General features: G+C 35.7%; 1 protein-coding gene across 2 annotated transcripts in view; it reads right to left on the bottom strand.

Moving 5' to 3' along the window:
- Positions 1-528: 528 nt before the first annotated feature.
- Positions 529-19,087, bottom strand: part of LOC121423731 (receptor-type tyrosine-protein phosphatase kappa-like) — a 79,810-nt gene continuing 61,251 nt past the window's right edge. The window contains exons 32-37 of one of the 2 annotated variants that reach the window (XM_041619189.1): positions 7,952-8,031; positions 7,146-7,271; positions 6,273-6,404; positions 5,705-5,847; positions 4,811-4,946; positions 529-3,594 (exon numbers count right to left, since the gene is read on the bottom strand). In XM_041619189.1, coding sequence (XP_041475123.1) covers positions 3,520-3,594; positions 4,811-4,946; positions 5,705-5,847; positions 6,273-6,404; positions 7,146-7,271; positions 7,952-8,031 — 692 coding nt within the window. In that variant the 3' untranslated portion in view covers positions 529-3,519. The remainder of the gene's footprint in view (positions 3,595-4,810; positions 4,947-5,704; positions 5,848-6,272; positions 6,405-7,145; positions 7,272-7,951; positions 8,032-19,087) is intronic. The other variant, XM_041619188.1, reaches the window with a different exon arrangement.

Raw genomic sequence — 19,087 nt, 5'->3', positions numbered from 1 at the left:
ATGTTAGGGGTCAAAATAAGGTCAATAGGGGTCATTTTTTTTAAATTGCCCCAATTCTGTCAAGTGACACATCAAATTGTTTGTCTTTGTCTTGTTATACTGAACAAAAAAGTGTGCACAATCATATACTTATGACCTTTCGTTTAAAGACAAATGCCAGTAATCAGTAAACACTGATTTCATGAGAAAGACTGTAAAATCAGGCTTAATTGTCAGTATATCATCGAGGATCTAGATCTGGTATAGTTACATAAACTGAACTTTGTGAAATCTTGAAATCTACGCTGAAAAATGTTCACACTGAAGATCACCAACACAGATAGGCACACGTGGGAGTGTATTTTTATTGCTGGAATAAAGACCCGACGGAAATGACCGAATCCACGCATATTTTGCTTATTTCTCAGCAATTACACAATTTCTTCCAGAATCCTTTGGCACATATTTTTTATTCATACAAGCAGACACTTGGGTGGTGATTATATTAGATTCTGTAAAAAGTCATTTTGAGATCGTTACCAAAACTGGAATTTATCTTTAAAAGTTATGACCGGAAATGTCAAAGGTCAACGAACTTTCGTTAAATTGCAAATTACACCTCATTTTTTCCGTGTTTTTATGCATGTGCGTACTCCTTTATTTTCGATTTTGATAAGTCCATCGTCATAGGTCTTTATCCAGAAGATATAAAGGGTCAAGACAAGGTCAGGGAAATGTCCAAAGGTCAACAAACTTTCAATGGAAGCCAAAATACACGTCTAAAAGCGATTAGAAGTTTACAGAATATTCAAATTAACAGAAATTATTGTAATATATTGGGATATAAGTATAATACTATGTTAGCAGAATAAACACATCGATTGATCAGTGCTCCCAGCTCCTAAGAAAGTTGCCTAACATGTCATTTGGATTATCTTGCGAATAAGATGCTCGATCTCTGGAGCCAAGAAGGACTACACATTTCTGGTGCATGTGCTGTTCTGAGCTTACCATTGGGACCCTTTTGCATTTTGTAAAGTGACATTTGTGGAAGTAAATTACATATGCTGCCTGGCTATGATGCAGTAGGTCCATTATGAATGCCGGTGTCCGTGAAATAGTTGTGATTTGGAGGTTATACAACATAAAGGTGTTTCATCTATCAAAGTTATGGATTTCTCAATAGATGCATTAGGGACGCATTTCTATAAACTCATCATGCCTAGTTTTCTGTTTTTCCACCAAATCATTTCGTTTTTATTGAAAGATATAAATATGTAGATTTATATCTTTATATGGGGCTTTCAATTTATACATGAACCGTATGTATAATGATTTGGATAATTAGTCTTAAGTTTAATAATACTAGTGTAGCCGATGTTGTCCATCTGTAAAAAAAACCCCATAAAAGTCGAAAAGCAAAGACTGACGTATATTTGATTATGTTTATTTTTAACATAATAAAAACAAAGTCATAGCGCCGTAAATGCTAAATAAAACGTCGTTTAAATAGACAAAACTTTCGGAGTTTTATTTCAATATTTACTGGTGAATACCAGTATAATGAATATTGATTCAAAATGAAAATAATTATGGAAACAATAATTAATTAATTCCTTAGATACCGCTGTTTAATGAGTCTTATAACATATTCAACAGAGTTATAATAGAATACACATGACATGAGATATGGAATGTTTTAAAATCAAAATCAAACTTTAGATTTTATACATGTTATATCAGCTCTGTTTGTAAAATTATAAAATTGTAGGCACAGTCAACTGCAGTACTGTTTTGATAAAAATGAAATACTGCAAGACTTAGTACTACAAACATGACATATATAAATACACAGTCTCATAAAGATGTATATAAAAGGGGAATATACAGATTAATAACATTCATTAGGCAAAGTATGTTTCATGGTAAAGACGACAGTGAATAAACTTATTCAGAATATGGTGTCGTATTACCCATCACACTTTTCTTCTTAACCAAAACAATATAGGGTATAATCATTTTTGTAGGAGAAAAGAAACTACCCATTATGCCTACTGAGTTATACCTCAAGCAACATACGATATGCATTGCCTTCTGATGAACCACCATACAAAGATTTAGATTTTCAAATAAAAATAGTGTAATGAATACGTTTTTGGTGACTCAGATTTTGCCATGAACCCGAATGATCTGGGTATTAAACTATTAAGAAAATGGCTTTTACATTTTTCATTCGTATACAATATCATGGAGGGGAAGCATCTATGAAATATGACTAAAATTAGGATTTCCTACACTCTTTATTTTGGGCAACATACTGTTGGGTATTTTCAAACCAATATTGCGCGCTTTGGGTGAAAACAACACAGTATTGGTTAAAAACTACCAAGAGAGGTCAATATTTTTTAACCAATTGTTGTGTGGACAGTAGCCCAACATTAAAAGTGTATGTTGAGTGTTGAATTTGCACAAGTTCTCTTTTTTCGGCAATATAACCTGCAATATAATATACTAAATATGAAATAATCAATGGAGGAATAACAATTAAATAAACAAAATACAAATTTATATGAAAAATGCATAATTTCCGCAAACGCAACATGGTATATTGCTGCCCGACACTTAATTAGTGCAATAGAAAAATATGGTACTGACGAAAAAGACCAAACACTGACAAATAGTTCCCATTATCCGAAGAGTCAGCGGTAACAAACAACATCGGACATTTGTAAAATACATTCCGCCAACATGTCCAAGTTCAAAATAATTTGGCGGATTACGAGTTTGTCAAGAAATTGTTGGTGCTCATCTTGCCAATTTTAATATTAGCAGGTCAAAGGACGGATAAAAAGATTTTTTTTAATTAATGACAAAAATACGAAGGGACAGAGAGGAGGTGGAGATTGAGACAATCATACACAACGAGATAATTGCAGACATACATAGCTGTAAGGCGGGGTAACTGTTTAGAGAAAAAAAAGAATATTGGACAGAAAGACCGAGATTGTGATTTTTTGTTTCTTCTTCCTATACACTGTACGAAAAAAACGTGTGTTTGAAAGTTCAAAAAAATAGTTCCTAGGTTGACGTGCAGAAAATGTGTTGCTTAAAATATTAAACAAGATTCTACGGTGTACTGGCATTATATAAAATGTATCATAAAACAAAAATATGTATTAAAATGTCGATAAATAACTCGTTTCTTTTACTCTATTTTTCCTTTTATTCATGTTATAAAAAGGACATAATCATATTATTAATGTACAAATAAAGAAGTACAATTAAATTGGATTTATTATTTCCTAATATTATCGTATGAGCCGGGAGGTCTTCCTCGAATATTAAATTCATAAAAAAGGCCTGCATGTGCCCCCAAAAAGAAACTTAATAGCCTTTTTCATGTCAAAGAAAAAAACTGGAGTTTTTCAGGTCACATCCGATCGGTCACGTTGGATCTATTTTATTTGTAATTCTGGCGTGAAAGAAAAAAAAGTCTGACAAGTTTGAAGCACACTTTGAGGAGTCACTTGTGTCTGTTTCTCACATGTAGTTGGCGTAGGTCTGCACAGAATCCTGATAAGCTGCTAATACATCGTAGCAAAACTCATACCGTTCCTGCAAAGAATGAACAAATTCATTTGAAAAAGAAATTAATCAGAATAAAAAAGCATGATTTGTATCATCAAATTTTCATGTTTTTGCTAGAACCTATATCAATTATTTGGATAATCTAGACATCCTTTCTCATAATAAGTACCCGGCATAGTATGTTTTTCCTCCCTCTCCCCCCTTCTCTCTCCTTCTGTTGTCTATCAGGGACAAAATCTAGGGGATCAAATAGTATGAGGCTTGACTCTGAATATACAATGAAAATGAAAATCCATAATTTACTGTTCGAAATAGAGATGACATGAAATACTCTGAAAATGTGCATTGCCCAATTGATCGTGGGCCCGGGAGCCGCTGTGCAGCGCCCGATCGACAAGGCTCTATCCCTTGTAATAGTTGAACGCCAGACAGGGTAGCAGCAACTCCCATCTTTTAACGTCTTTTGGTCTGACGCGGCCGGGGTTCGAACCTCGACCGCCCGGTTGTGAGACGGACGCTCTACCAACTGAGCCAACACACCAGTTACATATAATGTGACATTGCTTTTCATTCTTAAATACCGTCATACAAATGTGAGATGGAAAAGTAAATGCCAAGACATGCAGAATTTGCTTATGCGTGTATATACGGCACCTTCCACAAGGCCGGTGGCACAGGGAATTGCTAGGGCATTGGGACCAAACCATGCAATGAGCAATTTTCTGAACAGCTTCAAGATTGTTAGGTACTACTGCATATTTACAGCTGACTTAGTCATGTTCCTATATCATATTTGAGTAGATTTACGAAATTGGTAGTCTTGTATTTAATTTTGATAGAAATATATTTCTTTGAAATGAAGTAAAAAGATGGGGCGACTGCTGACCCTGTGATATTTCGAATGGTAAAAAGTAAAGCGACGGATGAGAAACACAAAAGAAAAAGAGGAAAGGAGGGTATAAAATACTTGTACTAACTTTTTTTAACACAACATTAATTCTCCAATTTTCACTAACTACACCCCCCCCCCGGCCCACACTGCGTGAAAATAATAAAAATACACTGGCGCTACCCCAGAATTTGGGCATATTAAAACTTTTTTTTGAAAATTTATTATAAACTTATATGACGATGCTTTTTAGGGGTTGGCACGTAGACTGCAACAATACTGACTGGTTGTTTACCTTAATTTTGGCATCTAACCTTCAACAGTAATCAAGAGAATATGGAAATCTGTGCTTACCAATTTGTCAACAACTCCCGGTCTAGACTTGCGAAGACGTTTGACTGCGCTGAAAACATCTACCACCTTGTCTTCCCTTACTTTGTCGATAGCGGCAAGGGCGGCGAGGAAAGTCGGTGAAGCCCCAACCCCATCCCTAAAAAGCAAAAAACAACCAAGAAAAGTGACAAATGAAGTGAGACAGCGAAATAATGTAGGAGGATGTGGTGTGTGTAAGAACGTGTAATCACCTAAAAACTGCGGGGAGTTGTGAAACAGGACCCCATTTAAAATAAGCCATCTCGGCTTTCGTGGGCTATCATTGACACTTGACACTTATATCATATTTCTTGATCTGGCGCATCGGGGCTGTTTCTGAAAACGGGGACGTCCCCATTTGAATCCTCGCAAATGGCTACGAATCGAACTGAGATGGCGATGAACTGCTTTACAAAATGGCTACTGAAAATTTTGAATATATCCCGAATGTCCCCGGTTGCATGTAGATTGTTATACAAACACAAATATTCCTACATGGTTGATAGTGGAGTGTTTGCGGGTAAAACCACTTGGAGTTCTGCAGAGTGCGTTGTTCTATCGTTTTTACCGTACCTATTCGGCAACAAGTAGGTAGGCGAATGTGTGGAGTGTGATGAGAGTGGGTGGGGGCGTGCGTGTGTGTGTGTGTTGAGTGAGAAGGTGGACGGGAGTATGCATACATGTGTAAGGGTGTGTGTTAGGATCTATTAGGAGTGTGTGTGTTGACGAGCACAACGTCGGAGTCTTTTCTATCACAGCAAATATTGTTTACTCTCTTCTGATATCTATAAAAAAAAATTATATAAAAATTATCTTGGTGAATTTTCTATGACTGTGGTTGATAAATAAATTTAATAATTCGTATATGTTACGTACATACAAACGATGAGGAACTTCTTCTCAGAAGCATTGTTATTCTCAGCTTCCATAAGAAGATCAAAGAAGTCCATCTTGGAGCTCGGAACCAGTGAATGATTTGGCCATCCCAGATATTGAAACTGTGTTATCTTATGTTTTCCCTATAATGAAGAAAAAAAAAGAAATGCTTCATGCCGTTCAAATATAATGCATCTATAGTGCAGTTCTTAAAGAAGGGCAATTTTTCCAAAAATGTGACATTTCTTCATACAGAGAAATATTTGAGTTTTTTTTTTCATTTCTTTTGACATGTGCTATTACCGGTAATACCATTACTGCTAATGTAATCAGCATGGGGGGAATAAATGTATATCTATATGAACAATTGACCTTGTCTTGCTGTTGATATCAAATAAGAACTTAACGTTTATTAATAAAACTAGGGTAACAATATCCAACATTCCCTTCGGCAGCGAGTTGAGACATTGAATGTGGTTCGTGATGGCCTATAAACGAACTGACTATCATTATTATATATTGTTATCATTATTATTATCATCATTATTGTTATCATTATTATTGTTACCTTTTTCTTGGACGAGGTAATTTGGAGGACCCGTTCAACCATGGTTTGTGATAGCTTTCTATCCGAGAGTAACTCGATCGTAAACGAACCGGATTCGACTCTATTGCTATCCGGCCAGTACTGCGTGCATGTCTAGAACCAACAAAAAAAATATTATTCATCATTTGTTATTTCTTCAAAATGATCACTAAGTTAATAATTAACATACAGGCTTAACATATTATTAGCATGCTACGAACAATAAAAAAAACCGGTTGGGACTCTGCGGAATAATGCCACTGCCATAAGTGGTGTATACAGAGTACTATGGGATGAATAAATATGACATTATTTTCGTCTTACTTCGGAAATATAAATCAACAAAAAAATGTAATTTGAATAAACGAAATGTGCGATCTAACAAACATTGTTTTAATTTAGATGCTCAAAATTGGGGTCGGACCCTAAAGTCTGACATCTGAATAAATGGTAGGATTGCGTGCATGCGTTCATGAATATCACTATGCGCTAAAATATAATTATCGAACAAAAAAAAAACTCTTTTGATCGATATCACAGCCAAGGCCCAGCAATTGTATGTGCAGGTCAAGTGACCCGAAATAGGTCTAAAACGTGATATCATGAACAACTCTACTCCAGATTCTCTTTCTAGTTAATAATCATAAATTTAGCATTAATATTTCCCTGATTACATATTATCAACTTTATGTTGTTTGAGATTGAAATAAAGTCACCGACGACTTCCACACGACAAAGTACATAAGAAATTTTATGAACAGTTAATGTGTTTATATGAAAGAAAACTGGGAATAAAATGGCCAATCGTTGATAAATAATCTACAAAAGATTGGGAGAAGACGTAATTAGTATTACCGAGTCCATTTGGTTGAGGTGAACGATCGTGTTTATTTCGTAATCCCATACAAGGCGCCAGAAATCTCCTACGGTAGACTCGAGGGGGCACTGCGTACACACGTGGGCGTTCTTTCGACCCTCAACCTAAAAAGAAATTAAAATTTTCAAAAATAGATCGAAATTGTATAACTTTTACCATATATCGCAATCTTAGCTATGATTCCGTGGCAAATTCTGCAAAAGGTTGAAATAGCAAAAAAAATCTTGTCATACAACATTTTAGTAACAAAGTGCTATCAAATATATTATTCGGAACACAGTCTGTAACGGGATTTAAATTCAAATGTTTTACATCTACACGAGATTTCGATAATCAATTTTTAGGATTGGTTTCGATAACAAATTTGTTAGGATTCAGAGTCAGACAATTTAGCATTCGGCAACAATGAAAGGGCAACGAAAGTCTCCATCTAAGTCATGAATTATCGAATGATACTTAGCGTCTTAACTAGAATTCCCAATGAAAAAAATGATACTGCTGCCCTATCTAAGCTTTGTAACATGCGAAAACAAGAAGATATGGAGGGAGTCTACCGCTTAATGTGGGGGGGGCTTTATTTGAATATTTCACCAAATGTTATCATATTGAGTTTATAATATGAACTCGAATTATTATTAGAAATATATTCAATGTTTATTGCAGCAAATGCATTGTAATATTACTGTACTTTCATACTTTTACCAGGATTTATTTGTTGTTGCCGCTGTTATTGTACCAATAAAATGAGATGGCAACCGACACTATAATGATAAAATTAACTTACATCAAAGAAAGATGCGTTGATATAATCATTGTCGCCCGCTTTGTCCCCCTGCGTCATCAACAAAGGTTTGTATTTGTCCACTGTAATAGATAAGTCGTTGTAATCATCTTATAAAATCGCTATTTATAGCATATTACATTATATAATACCCATGTTTTTGTTTTATTTCACTGCTTTAGGCGGCTTGTCAAAGGTGTGCGTGCGTTTTTACCTTTATATTCTGCGGCGAACCCGCTCAGCGTGCCATTGTCCATTTTTCTTTCCTACGGGTCAGTGCTCTTGCCATTTAAGACGACAGCGTTCCCTTTTGCAGCGAAAACGGAAGCGTGCGCTTTTATCTTTTCTTTTGACACCCCCCGGTTGGCTCTCCGATTAGATGTTTTTGCATGAGCGCCCTCTATGTCCACAATATCGACGTCTTAGGCAAACTATTAAACGAGCGATCTCTGGTCACTGATCTGGATATCGTTGTGTCCTTGTATCGGTGTGCGTAGTTCAGTGGGGTGTATATTTTCAAAAGTTACGCTTTCACATTTTTTTGATAATTTTTCGTTTCGGGTTTCAGTATATGACAAAATTCAATAAGATTTAGATTTCATTTCTTTAATAGAACAATTAAGCTTTAGACCTTTAGCACGAGCATGTTGTTTTATTTTGAAGAACATACCGTTAAGAAATTGAATTTCTGAAAGTAAGTGTTCAGGCGAGGGTAAGATTTTTTTTCATCACACTGAGCCCGCACAGTCAGCATTCAGTTGTCGGGTGAAAAGGAAAGATATGGAATTGACCTTAACATCTTTGTAAACGAAATGCAAAACCCCACGCAAAAGATGCAATATAAATCATACCTTGGTCCAAAAATGATGGCGTTTAAAGCAATACACTGAAACGCTACTGTGAAAAAAAAAACACTAAAAACATAAAATGCAAACGTTTTTTGGTGGAAAAAAGGCTGAAAACTAAGGGCAGCGTTGAAATTCAAATTTGAGCTTAACATAGGTCTATGTTTAATTTAGCCCTCTTGTCAATTTGTTTTTGCTGTGAAATGTCCTTTTTTGAGGACTCTTTTTTTGGCGATTTTGCCCCCCCCCCCCCTTGTGGAAAATCCTAGATACGCCACTGCATTTGTTTAAACATTTGAATTCTAGAAACTTATATATTCACACATAATACAGATGCCGTGCAAAACAAACGAATAAAATATCATTTATTTGAACTTTAAAAAATAAATTGGATGCTCAAGCTGTCATATCGGTCATTGTAGCTTAAATGCACAATTCTTGAGTTTCATTGCCCGAAATTCAGAACAAAAAGTACTTTCGTTACTTTTTAAGACCATTACAAACATCTTTACCTTCGAACGAAATCAAAAGCACTTAAAAATGAATATTGAAATTATCAAAGTTGAGGTAGTCTTGACCATGAATAGAGTCGAGTGTTTATAAAGGAATTATAGCGTCTTCTATTAATCCCATTCTACACTTTAATGACCGATGGAAAATATCGCGTGAATCAAAATGCAAATTAACACATTTAAGTGACTCCGACATGATATTGGAGAGGAAAATCTGTACTTTTTTCCTTGGATCCGTCTTTATTCTCTTATATAAATTTCACCTGTGATCTAGAGTGCTCCGTGACCTAGTGTTCTTGATTACCATCCTGGAGCCACATAACCGAAAGGGGTCTGGGGCTGAGGCCTCCACAAGTACCATGATTTTATGCATGGTGACCCCACCCCTTCAACCCAGTCCGCTGGGGGAGGGGACTTAATTATTTCTTTCAATTTTCCTGTTCTACTTATAATATTCAATTTTGTCAACTTAATTCTGATGGCTTCTTTTTTCATCCAACTTAATTTCTTCCTTTGAATTTTTCTAAAACTTTTCTATACCTATTCTTTTTTTAACCTTCACGTTTTGACTTGAACAATGCGTGTATATTGCCGTTGATTTCTTCTTCCTATCAAATATTTAAATTAATCTGCAATGTGTGTATGTCAAATTATTGCAAAATAGATTCCCAGTGTCTAAGGTAAACATAATTTACCGACGTAAAGTTAGTAATACGAAAGCCTCTTTGGCCTACTTTCCCTTCCAACTTTGTACTTCACCTGTTAATCGTATAGCTGCATTCTGCATAGCTTGCATATTTAAATATGCACCAAAAATAAATTAACGTACAGAAAATGGTAATACCTCGGTAACATTTGCTCTACGGCGGCCATACAGCGAGTCGAAAACAGCCGTTTTATTCATTTTATTAAAACCTATATTTAGCAGGTCCAAAAACTGTTAAAATGACTGTTTTCGACTAGCCGTAAAACAAATGTGACCGAGGTATTTAGCATACGAGATCAACAAGAATGGAGTGCATGCTGGTGCGGATCCTGCCGGAGTAACACAATACAATCCAATAAGCGCCGTATTTATTTTGAACAATAGTTGGGCTCTCAAAAGTATTGCGGTCTATTTTGTGACCTCTACTAAAAGAAGTAGTGGGTCTATATTCTGCACATGGAGGGTACAGTTATGTAGTGAATCCCGGGGGGGGGAGATCATCCGGCCCGTGTGCCCCTCCCCCCCCCCTTTGAGAGCCATTATCAATTTTGCTAATGTAATAAGCTATTTTTACACAAGTGTGCCCCCTTTATTTGAAACTCACAACATGTATTTTAATGAGAACATGTCGTTCATACACAAATGAGGACCTTCACTTTAGCCTGGTAAACAGAGAGATGGTAGGCAAGAAATATAACTCAAATGTTCACATTAAGAGTAGACCTATAAAGAGGGAAGTTACATGGTTAATCAAAAATGTGTTGATAAAATATCAGTCGAACGTTATCTGCTTCGCCAAATAAGTTTTATGTAATATTGCTCTTTATGAAGGCAAGCATTAAACTACATTAAATGCCGAAATGTTAAGAAATATAATGGAAACCATATCAAAATGCACATTACGAAAAGAAACAAAATCAAGGTTCTAGTATGGGGACAAAACGAGAACAAGAAAACTACCCATTTTGATGCTCATTTTAATTCCCCGAAAGCCGGACATTGAAAATGACATGTGCCAGCGCATTGCAAGCTGTATTTAACGGCTTACCCCATTGACAAGGTAGTTTTAAATTACCCCATTCTTGATTGGGGAGATTAACGTATATTCTTGAACATAGAGGTGGTCTGACGGGTTGCGGATTTCAATAGAAAGATTGGTAGGGGTATGTCAAGGGGAGATTATCACTTTGTCAGCGCGGGTGACTGTCTTGATACTTTGATGTTCCCCGATGTGCCTTCTATTCGAAAACCGTGTTTGCAACTAATCCCAATTATGAGACTATTTGGAATCAAAATGAAAGCCTAACTGCACCCTTTTCATAGATTTCGTTGAAAATAAAATACTTACGTTTTAGGTAAAATTGGAATATGAGAAAGGCGCTTCATAATATGTAAACCAAATAGTGTCACTTTTAAGCTTTATTCTTTTAAATCAAATTTAAAAATATTTGTAAAATAATCTCACAAGCCTAATCTAAATAGTGCGAGCATGAAGCGCGCTAATTTATAAATTTTTATTTCATGTATTTTGTCCTAAAATAGCATTCTGTCAATGCTTGTGATCCTAAACGAGATGAATGAATTTAGTACGCATTGATCGTTCTGATAAAAAAAGAATCTGTTAACGGCTGCTTTTAATTATTTGTAAATGAAAACGTTACATATTTCAACAATCAAATAATGCGAGCGCGAAGCGTGAGCTGAAAATATTTACTTTTCTTCCTGAAGAATAGAAGTTCTAAGCAATCTTTGTAATCATGAAAAAGGTAAATACATAACTAAGCAAGCGAAGCGAGCGCGAGGAAAATTTGAGATTTGTAGAATTGTGAGTGGATATGGATCACATTTAAAAAGGAACATATATGATTCATTATTATTACTTTGAGTATTGACATAGGGCCGGGAAATTCTAAGAACAATATTCCATCATGTGAAAATTATGACTGTCTTCCTATTTCTCTTCTTATCTAATCGCGAGATGAAACTTTTTGATATTCCATTCTGAAAAAGGGACAATTTATCAATAAATTAATTCATTAATCTAATAAACCTAATCAGAGTGCGAAATCTGTCAATATATATTTAAAGCACTTTTGTAATTATGAATAAGATGCCTGAGTTGATATATTTTCAACAATCAATGTGCGCGCAAATCGCCAGCCGAAAATTGTTGATAAACTGTCATAAAATGGAGATTTTAATTAGTTTGTAATATAATTAATATTGAAATTTTCATAACTCACCAATCAATATGCGAGCGTGCAGCACTAGCTAATATTTTTTTACAATCTGACATGAATAGGGATATTCTGATAACTAAAATGGAATACAGGAAAATAATAGGTACCTGACAAATCAAATTTTGTGAGCGCGCAGCGGAAGCAGAAAATGTTGATATTCAGACAATAAAAAAATAAAGTTTTACAGAACACTTTTTAAAAAATGAAGTTCGACTTCCGATTTGAAATATGTTATGTATATTGACTTCAAAATTTGATATTTTGAGTTCCATATGTGTAAATCACCTAAAAGGCAATGCAAGCGTGAAGTAGGAGCGAAAATTTTATATAATGACATGACATAATTTTTTTTTAATTGTTTTCCCCTCATCTTATTTATTCAATCGTTTTCCTCTTCCTATGTTTTTTTCTCCACTCTTTTCCTCTTTTTGTCTTTCTTTCCCCGTTTTGTTTTTGCTCCGCCAATAGAGGGAGGAGGGAGGGGCGGGCCCCTTGCCCCCCCCCCCCTAGATCCAACTCAGGAACAATCTAACAGAAAGTATTAAACAAGCAGATTCAAGAGAGAAATTCAAATCCATGTTAAAACTTTTTTTTTTTTTTGGGGGGGGGGTAAATAGCCTTTCCCGCCGCATTGGAAGCCCCCTATCGTTTTCAGCCTAATGTGAACTGTGCAACTACTTTAATTTTTGGTGAAATTCATTCTTTCTTTCTATTTGTTCCGTAGCGTTTAGATACATATTTTGTGCTTCACTTGTAAGTGGTATACAAATAATGTAAATTCCTATTAATGGCTTGCGGTTCCCGATCTCCTTATCGAAATCAATATTAATGAAAGGGCACAATATTGTTCTCGCTCTAATGGAGGGGAGGGGGTGTCAGTGTTCTATCAAGCAAAAGACGTAGGCCTATATGTGCATAAGTTCATATCATTGGTGTAATGATAAAGAACCTGATGAATTCTGTTTTTGTATATCAACGTTATCATAAAGTTAATATATACAAATGACAATCAATATGATTCAGGCGTACACCGCTTTAACTGATATAACATGCATCCAGAAATCGAAATATCCGATGAATTTAAAACGTACGCAGCAGGAATGCCACGCAGTTTGGATGTTACAGCACTCTAAAATTAGAATAATCTCGTATTACAAATGTCAATTTTGCTAAAAATGCACATAAACTCATAACTTGATAGACTCTGGGGGATGATATCGTTGATATTAAAAAAATCGCATCGACCTCGATATGCAATCATTTTTATACTGCATCGGACTTGACATCCTGCTAAATCTTTTCCATAATTAGATTGCTATCCATTCTCTTTCTTTTTAATCTACATATAATCTATGTCTTGCAGGATCATGATATGGAAACCCTTTTATAACAAACATGATAAAGGAAAACGCTTCTCAAGTTATACATGGTTCATTGCCGCAAATATACCAATCATCTTCGCTTGTTAATGTTTAATCATCAACATTATCACTGATATTATTATTCTTATTATCATGTCCATTAATATCACTTCAAAGTTCTAATTATCACCATCATCATCACTGTTATCATCATCATTCATTCATTCATTATCTATTTCCAATCGTTCTCCAGTATCAATTTTATAGTTTATATCATTAAAAAAATATGAAAGATAATGGTAATGATTGTGGTGATGTTGGTAATCATGAACATTAGATCCGTTATGTGAGATAATTTATGCGATTTTACACGCTAATCGCTCATCGATGATGGTGAAAGAAATCTTTTAAATAGCACAACAGAAGTCGGGATGGTAGTTACTGCATACACGTACTTTAAAACACTACATTATTACAAAAGATTCCCCATCGGGCGGGCCAACGGTCTTTTGAAGTAGGTTTATCTATTGAAATTACTACAATAATCACGACAGCGGATATGAGGAATTAAAGACTGTGAGCGTCTAGCTCTCCCATTGTTTTCTTTGGCGAACCAGCTGAGCATGCTATTGTCAATGATTCTCTACTATACGGGCGAGTGATCTTGCTCTTTCATGATCATAGGCCTGGGCAATGACTAAGAACAGTTCGATGAGTAGCAATGGCAAGCAATCCTGAAAGGTCAATAATGTTCAATTCTCTTGATGGAGAAGCTTATATCATGGCCCTATTTGCTTTTGCTTTAGTTTAGGTCAGTAAGTGTACTAACTAATATTAGTTATAAATAAATAATCATATTCCATCTATTTTAGAGTAATGATCTAATGCTAATATATCACTCTACATATCTCCCTGCAGCTTACGGCCCCATATCTTCACCCGTGAAGTACAGAATTTGCCAAGCTTAAATTATTGAACATAATGGCATCCTAGTATTGTAATGATGTAATCACTGCAATATAGATAAAAACATTAATTTAATTCTACTCACATTGATTTTACTTTAGAACAAACTCACCCCCTCTTCTATTTCTTCTGTTTCTCCGTCGTTATTCTTCTTTTCCACCTTATTATTCTTCTTGTGCTCATCCTTCGCCCCCTTCTTCATCTACTCTTCTTACTCCTCCTTTTCTCTATCTTTTTTTCTTCTTCATATCCTTAGTCGTCTTTCATTATTCTGTTTTCTCCACCTTATTCTTTTCTGCTGCTTCTTTCCTTTCATTCCTCCCATTTTTCTACGTCTCTCTTCTTGTTCTTCTGCCCACCTGCCCTTCTTATAAGTCTCCTGCTGCTTTTCCTTCGTTCTTATTCTTTTTTCTCTTGCATCTCCCTTTTTTTCTCTATCTTTGTTTTTCCTCTCCATATTCTTCCTCATCTCTCATTATTATTCTCATCCCTTTTTACTGCTCCCCCATTCTACATGTACGTCTGCTTCTCCTTGGTAATTCTCAGTCTTCTCCTCCTCCCACCCCATCGATTCATGAAGATAAAATTATAATGAAATAATAGAAATGTTAACGAAGATAATACTTATAATAGACAAATGAAGATGATTGCGATAGTAACAGCGGTGATGACGATATCGATAACTATGGGAGGTTACAGACCATGTACAGCACAAGGTATCAGGAGCAATTTTAAATATGATTACATGACGATTTCGATACGAAATATTCATCATAAATCTAGATCTAGTACATTAAAATACACTTATCTTTGTAGAATAATGAAATCGCCGCTCAATATCGATAATTCTGATGATCACTAAAACATAAAAGCATACGTGGTACAGTTTATCATAATATTGCCTAAAAATATCTGACATTTGATGGAATTCTGTGCTTATATCGCTCATTTCTCAGCACTTTTACGATTTTCTTTCACAGGGCTATTTGGCAAATATTTTTCATTTATACAAACAAACACTTCGTTGGTAAAATTCATTGGATTCTGATCGAACTGATTTTGTGATCGTTACCACAGTTGGTATTTATCTTTAATCCCGAACATTACGTTTAATACGTTAAACCAATTAAATGAAGTTATACTTTAGTCTGTTATATGTTGTTATTATATTGTACTCTCATGCCCCGAGAGGGGATCGATAGTGTAAATAAAATGTAAATCTAAATCAGGGGTGGATCCAGCCTCCGCCAATAGGGGGAGGGTGATTTTTTCACCCATATTTTCCCCGATCGGCCGCCCAAGGTTGATATTTGTTTATTTCTTTGAATTGGTTGTCCCATTAGCGTAATGATTATTAAAGTTATTTTCTAAGTCTTCGCCTCATCTTATTCACTCGCCTTCCTCCTCTTATGTTTCCCCTTCTTTTTTCTTCTCTCTTTTTCTTTCTTTCCCTTTTTTTTGCTCCGCCAATAGGTTGGGGGGGGGGACCCTATGTAAATGTAAATCCAACCAACAATTGGGTCTATACAACATAATGTCTAAAGGTGGGGGCGGATCCATGACAGGGGGAAAAAATAGGTTCGCTTTCAAGGGGGGGGGGGCACTTTTCTGTTTTGGCTGCATTTTGCATTACAAATTTTAATTGTGCCTCTCATAATGGGGGGGGGGGGCAAGGGGCAGACCCCCTCCCTCCCCTGAATCCCCCAGTGATAGAAGGGTACCGGAAATTTGAGGATGCTGATTCATTCATGGCATACAGTTTTCAAAATAGACGACAATTTCGTAAATATCCAGTCCACACGCATGCGTACTCTCATTCCGAAAACGCAAGTCATGAATTTTGGGGAAAAATGTTTTTAACCCCCCCCCCCCCCACCTGATCACGAATTCTGCGAGAACACAACTCTGCTTTCTCATGAATATTGATTTCGATGCAGAGGCAGAAATCGGGATGCGCACGCATTTGGTCAAACAACAACCAAAAAAAGATTAATATTAATCGATGACAGTCGTTTTTAACACAATCGGACATTGACGTCGAGGGACATGGAATCGCTTATCTGGAGAACCCCTTTCAAATTTCCGAGTTTTTTCCCACTCTTTCAACTGTATTTCCTCCATTTTCTTCACCCTTCCTCTTTTTCCATCCCAATATTATTTTCTTATTTCTCTCTATTTCCCCTTCGTTTTCTCTCCCTTTGACTTCTTAGTTTTCTTTTTCCTCTTTCACAATCCCTTTTGATCCCGCTTCTTTACAATGTAGTTCATGTTCCATGGAGATAAAGAAAACTAAGAGACAATATGTTATCCTGGGGAAATGGTTGCCCGTCAAAAATTTTAAGAGACTATTTAAAACAGTTTCTAATAAATCTTTGTAAATCTTTGATCTTCTATGCCTAATAGTGTCAAGCTGTTCCGGTCATATTTATTATCATTCTATTTCCTTCTGTTTTTTTTTTGGGGGGGGGGCTCTCGACACTTGTTTGAGATGCGAGTAATAATTAATATTCTAAGTAGACGTGAATTCTACGAATGGCTTTGGCCTACGGAACGAAAATATGTGGAATCTTATTTTCCCACCTAAAACATCATGAATTGACTCTCTTTCAATTACAAAAAAGAGGTTTTCATGGATATTGGAGCAAATTCGTGTGATCAGTAACGATTTATGACATTTGCGTGATTTTTATTAAGCTACCGTGGCTTTATGAATGCACCCGAACTTCCATTATAGATGCGAACCACAGTAGTTCAGAACAGTGACCCGAACTCTCGATCCGACAGTCAATATGAACATGATGAAGGCACACATTTGTTTTGGTCGTAGAGGGAGCTATTTAGAATAGATTCTTCGGCCTTTCGACAGAAATTAAGACTTGCAGGAAAGACGAACAAAAGAACGGTGGCATCAAAGGGCTTTTGATGGCGGCCGTTCCTTTGAAGGCAAGGGAACGTTGGGCGGAAAGCCGAAGCAAAAACCCGGATGCGGGAAGAACGATGAAGAACGGTGCATGGACTTTTGACAAGCTACTTTATCAGAGTAAGTTTGATATATTTTACCATTATTTCTTTAGTAATTCACTCGTATTTTCATTTCGCAACAGTCCATTCGCGAACAATTATCATTAGATCTAATGACCACCCAATGTAACCGAAAACCACATGAATACGAAGTATGTGTTATATCAAGTGTGATAATTCCTGAAATAATCATTTTACACAGTAAAAACACTTCATCCAACCTGGCGTGTTATTGAATTGCCCAGTTTAGGGTAAAAATAATTCAAATATTAATATAGCATCTTCGCATAATTACTTTTATTATATCGCGCGTAATTAATTTGTTGTAAAGAGTACGCATCATTTATGGGGTGTTTATTCATACTCAAAGGTCAAGTTCACCCCCAGAAAAATGTTAATTTGAATAAATAGAGAAAATAAAACTAGCAAAACGCTGAAAATTTAATCGAAATCGGATGTAAAATAAGAAAGTTATGACACTTTAAAGTTGTGCTTATTTTTCACAAAACAGTGATATGCACAACTCAGTAACATGCAAATGGACGGTTGATGATGTCCCTCACTATTTCTTTTGTTTTTATTGTTTGAATTATACAATATTTCATTTTTTGTTTAATTTGACAATAAGGACCAACTTGACTGAATCATATAGTATTAAACAATGCTCATACCACAAGTTCAGGGAGGAATTAATCGTTGTTTCACTTGACAATGAGGAGAAAAATAGAATATTCCATATTTCATATAATAAAATACAAAAGAAATAGTGAGTGGATGACGTCATTAGTCTCCTCATTTGCATACCCACCAGGATGTGCATATAACTGTTTTGTGAAATTGAGCAAAACTTTAAAATGCCATAACTTTCTTATATTACATCCGATTTTGATGAAATTTTCAGTGTTATGCTTGTTGGATTTTTCTCTTTTTATTCAAATCAACTCTTTGTTGGGGTGGACTTGTCCTTTAGAAGCGAATAGACAGTTCCTGTTATGTGAAATTTCAAATGTACGCGCATTCCAAACGTTCCACGCCTTTGACAGCCTCTGTTAATGTTTAACTATTCAAGAAGTTCTTACTAATCTGTCACGCACATTTAGGATCTGTGAATAGCAGAAATTAGCTGACAGCACCTTGCCGACATAAGACCAAATATCTCCTGTGTTATCAATAGTGCCAATCTAATTCCTCCCAACAGATTACTTTAATCCGACAAACTTTCAATAGTGGACCTTAAATCTTTGTATTCTATGGTGTACTGGTCGTGCCATAGTCACAGTCATTGTTATTTCCCTGCTAATAATTTGCATGACCAGTACAAATCACTTAACTTTGAACCTGAAGAGTGGGAGCAGCTTTCTTACCATTCCTATGAAACAGATCTGCAGTGAGTGAGGTCATACTAATTTCTTCATGTTTGTGTATTGTTCCGATAGTCAATTACTCTTTTAGAGGTGTTTGGCACTAAACATATCATAGGGTATTTAT

The sequence above is a fragment of the Lytechinus variegatus genome, chromosome 11, assembly GCF_018143015.1.
Source record: "Lytechinus variegatus isolate NC3 chromosome 11, Lvar_3.0, whole genome shotgun sequence".
NCBI lineage: Eukaryota > Metazoa > Echinodermata > Echinoidea > Temnopleuroida > Toxopneustidae > Lytechinus > Lytechinus variegatus.
Note: the sequence above shows the minus strand (reverse complement) of the source record. Positions and strands in the feature narration are given on the sequence as shown.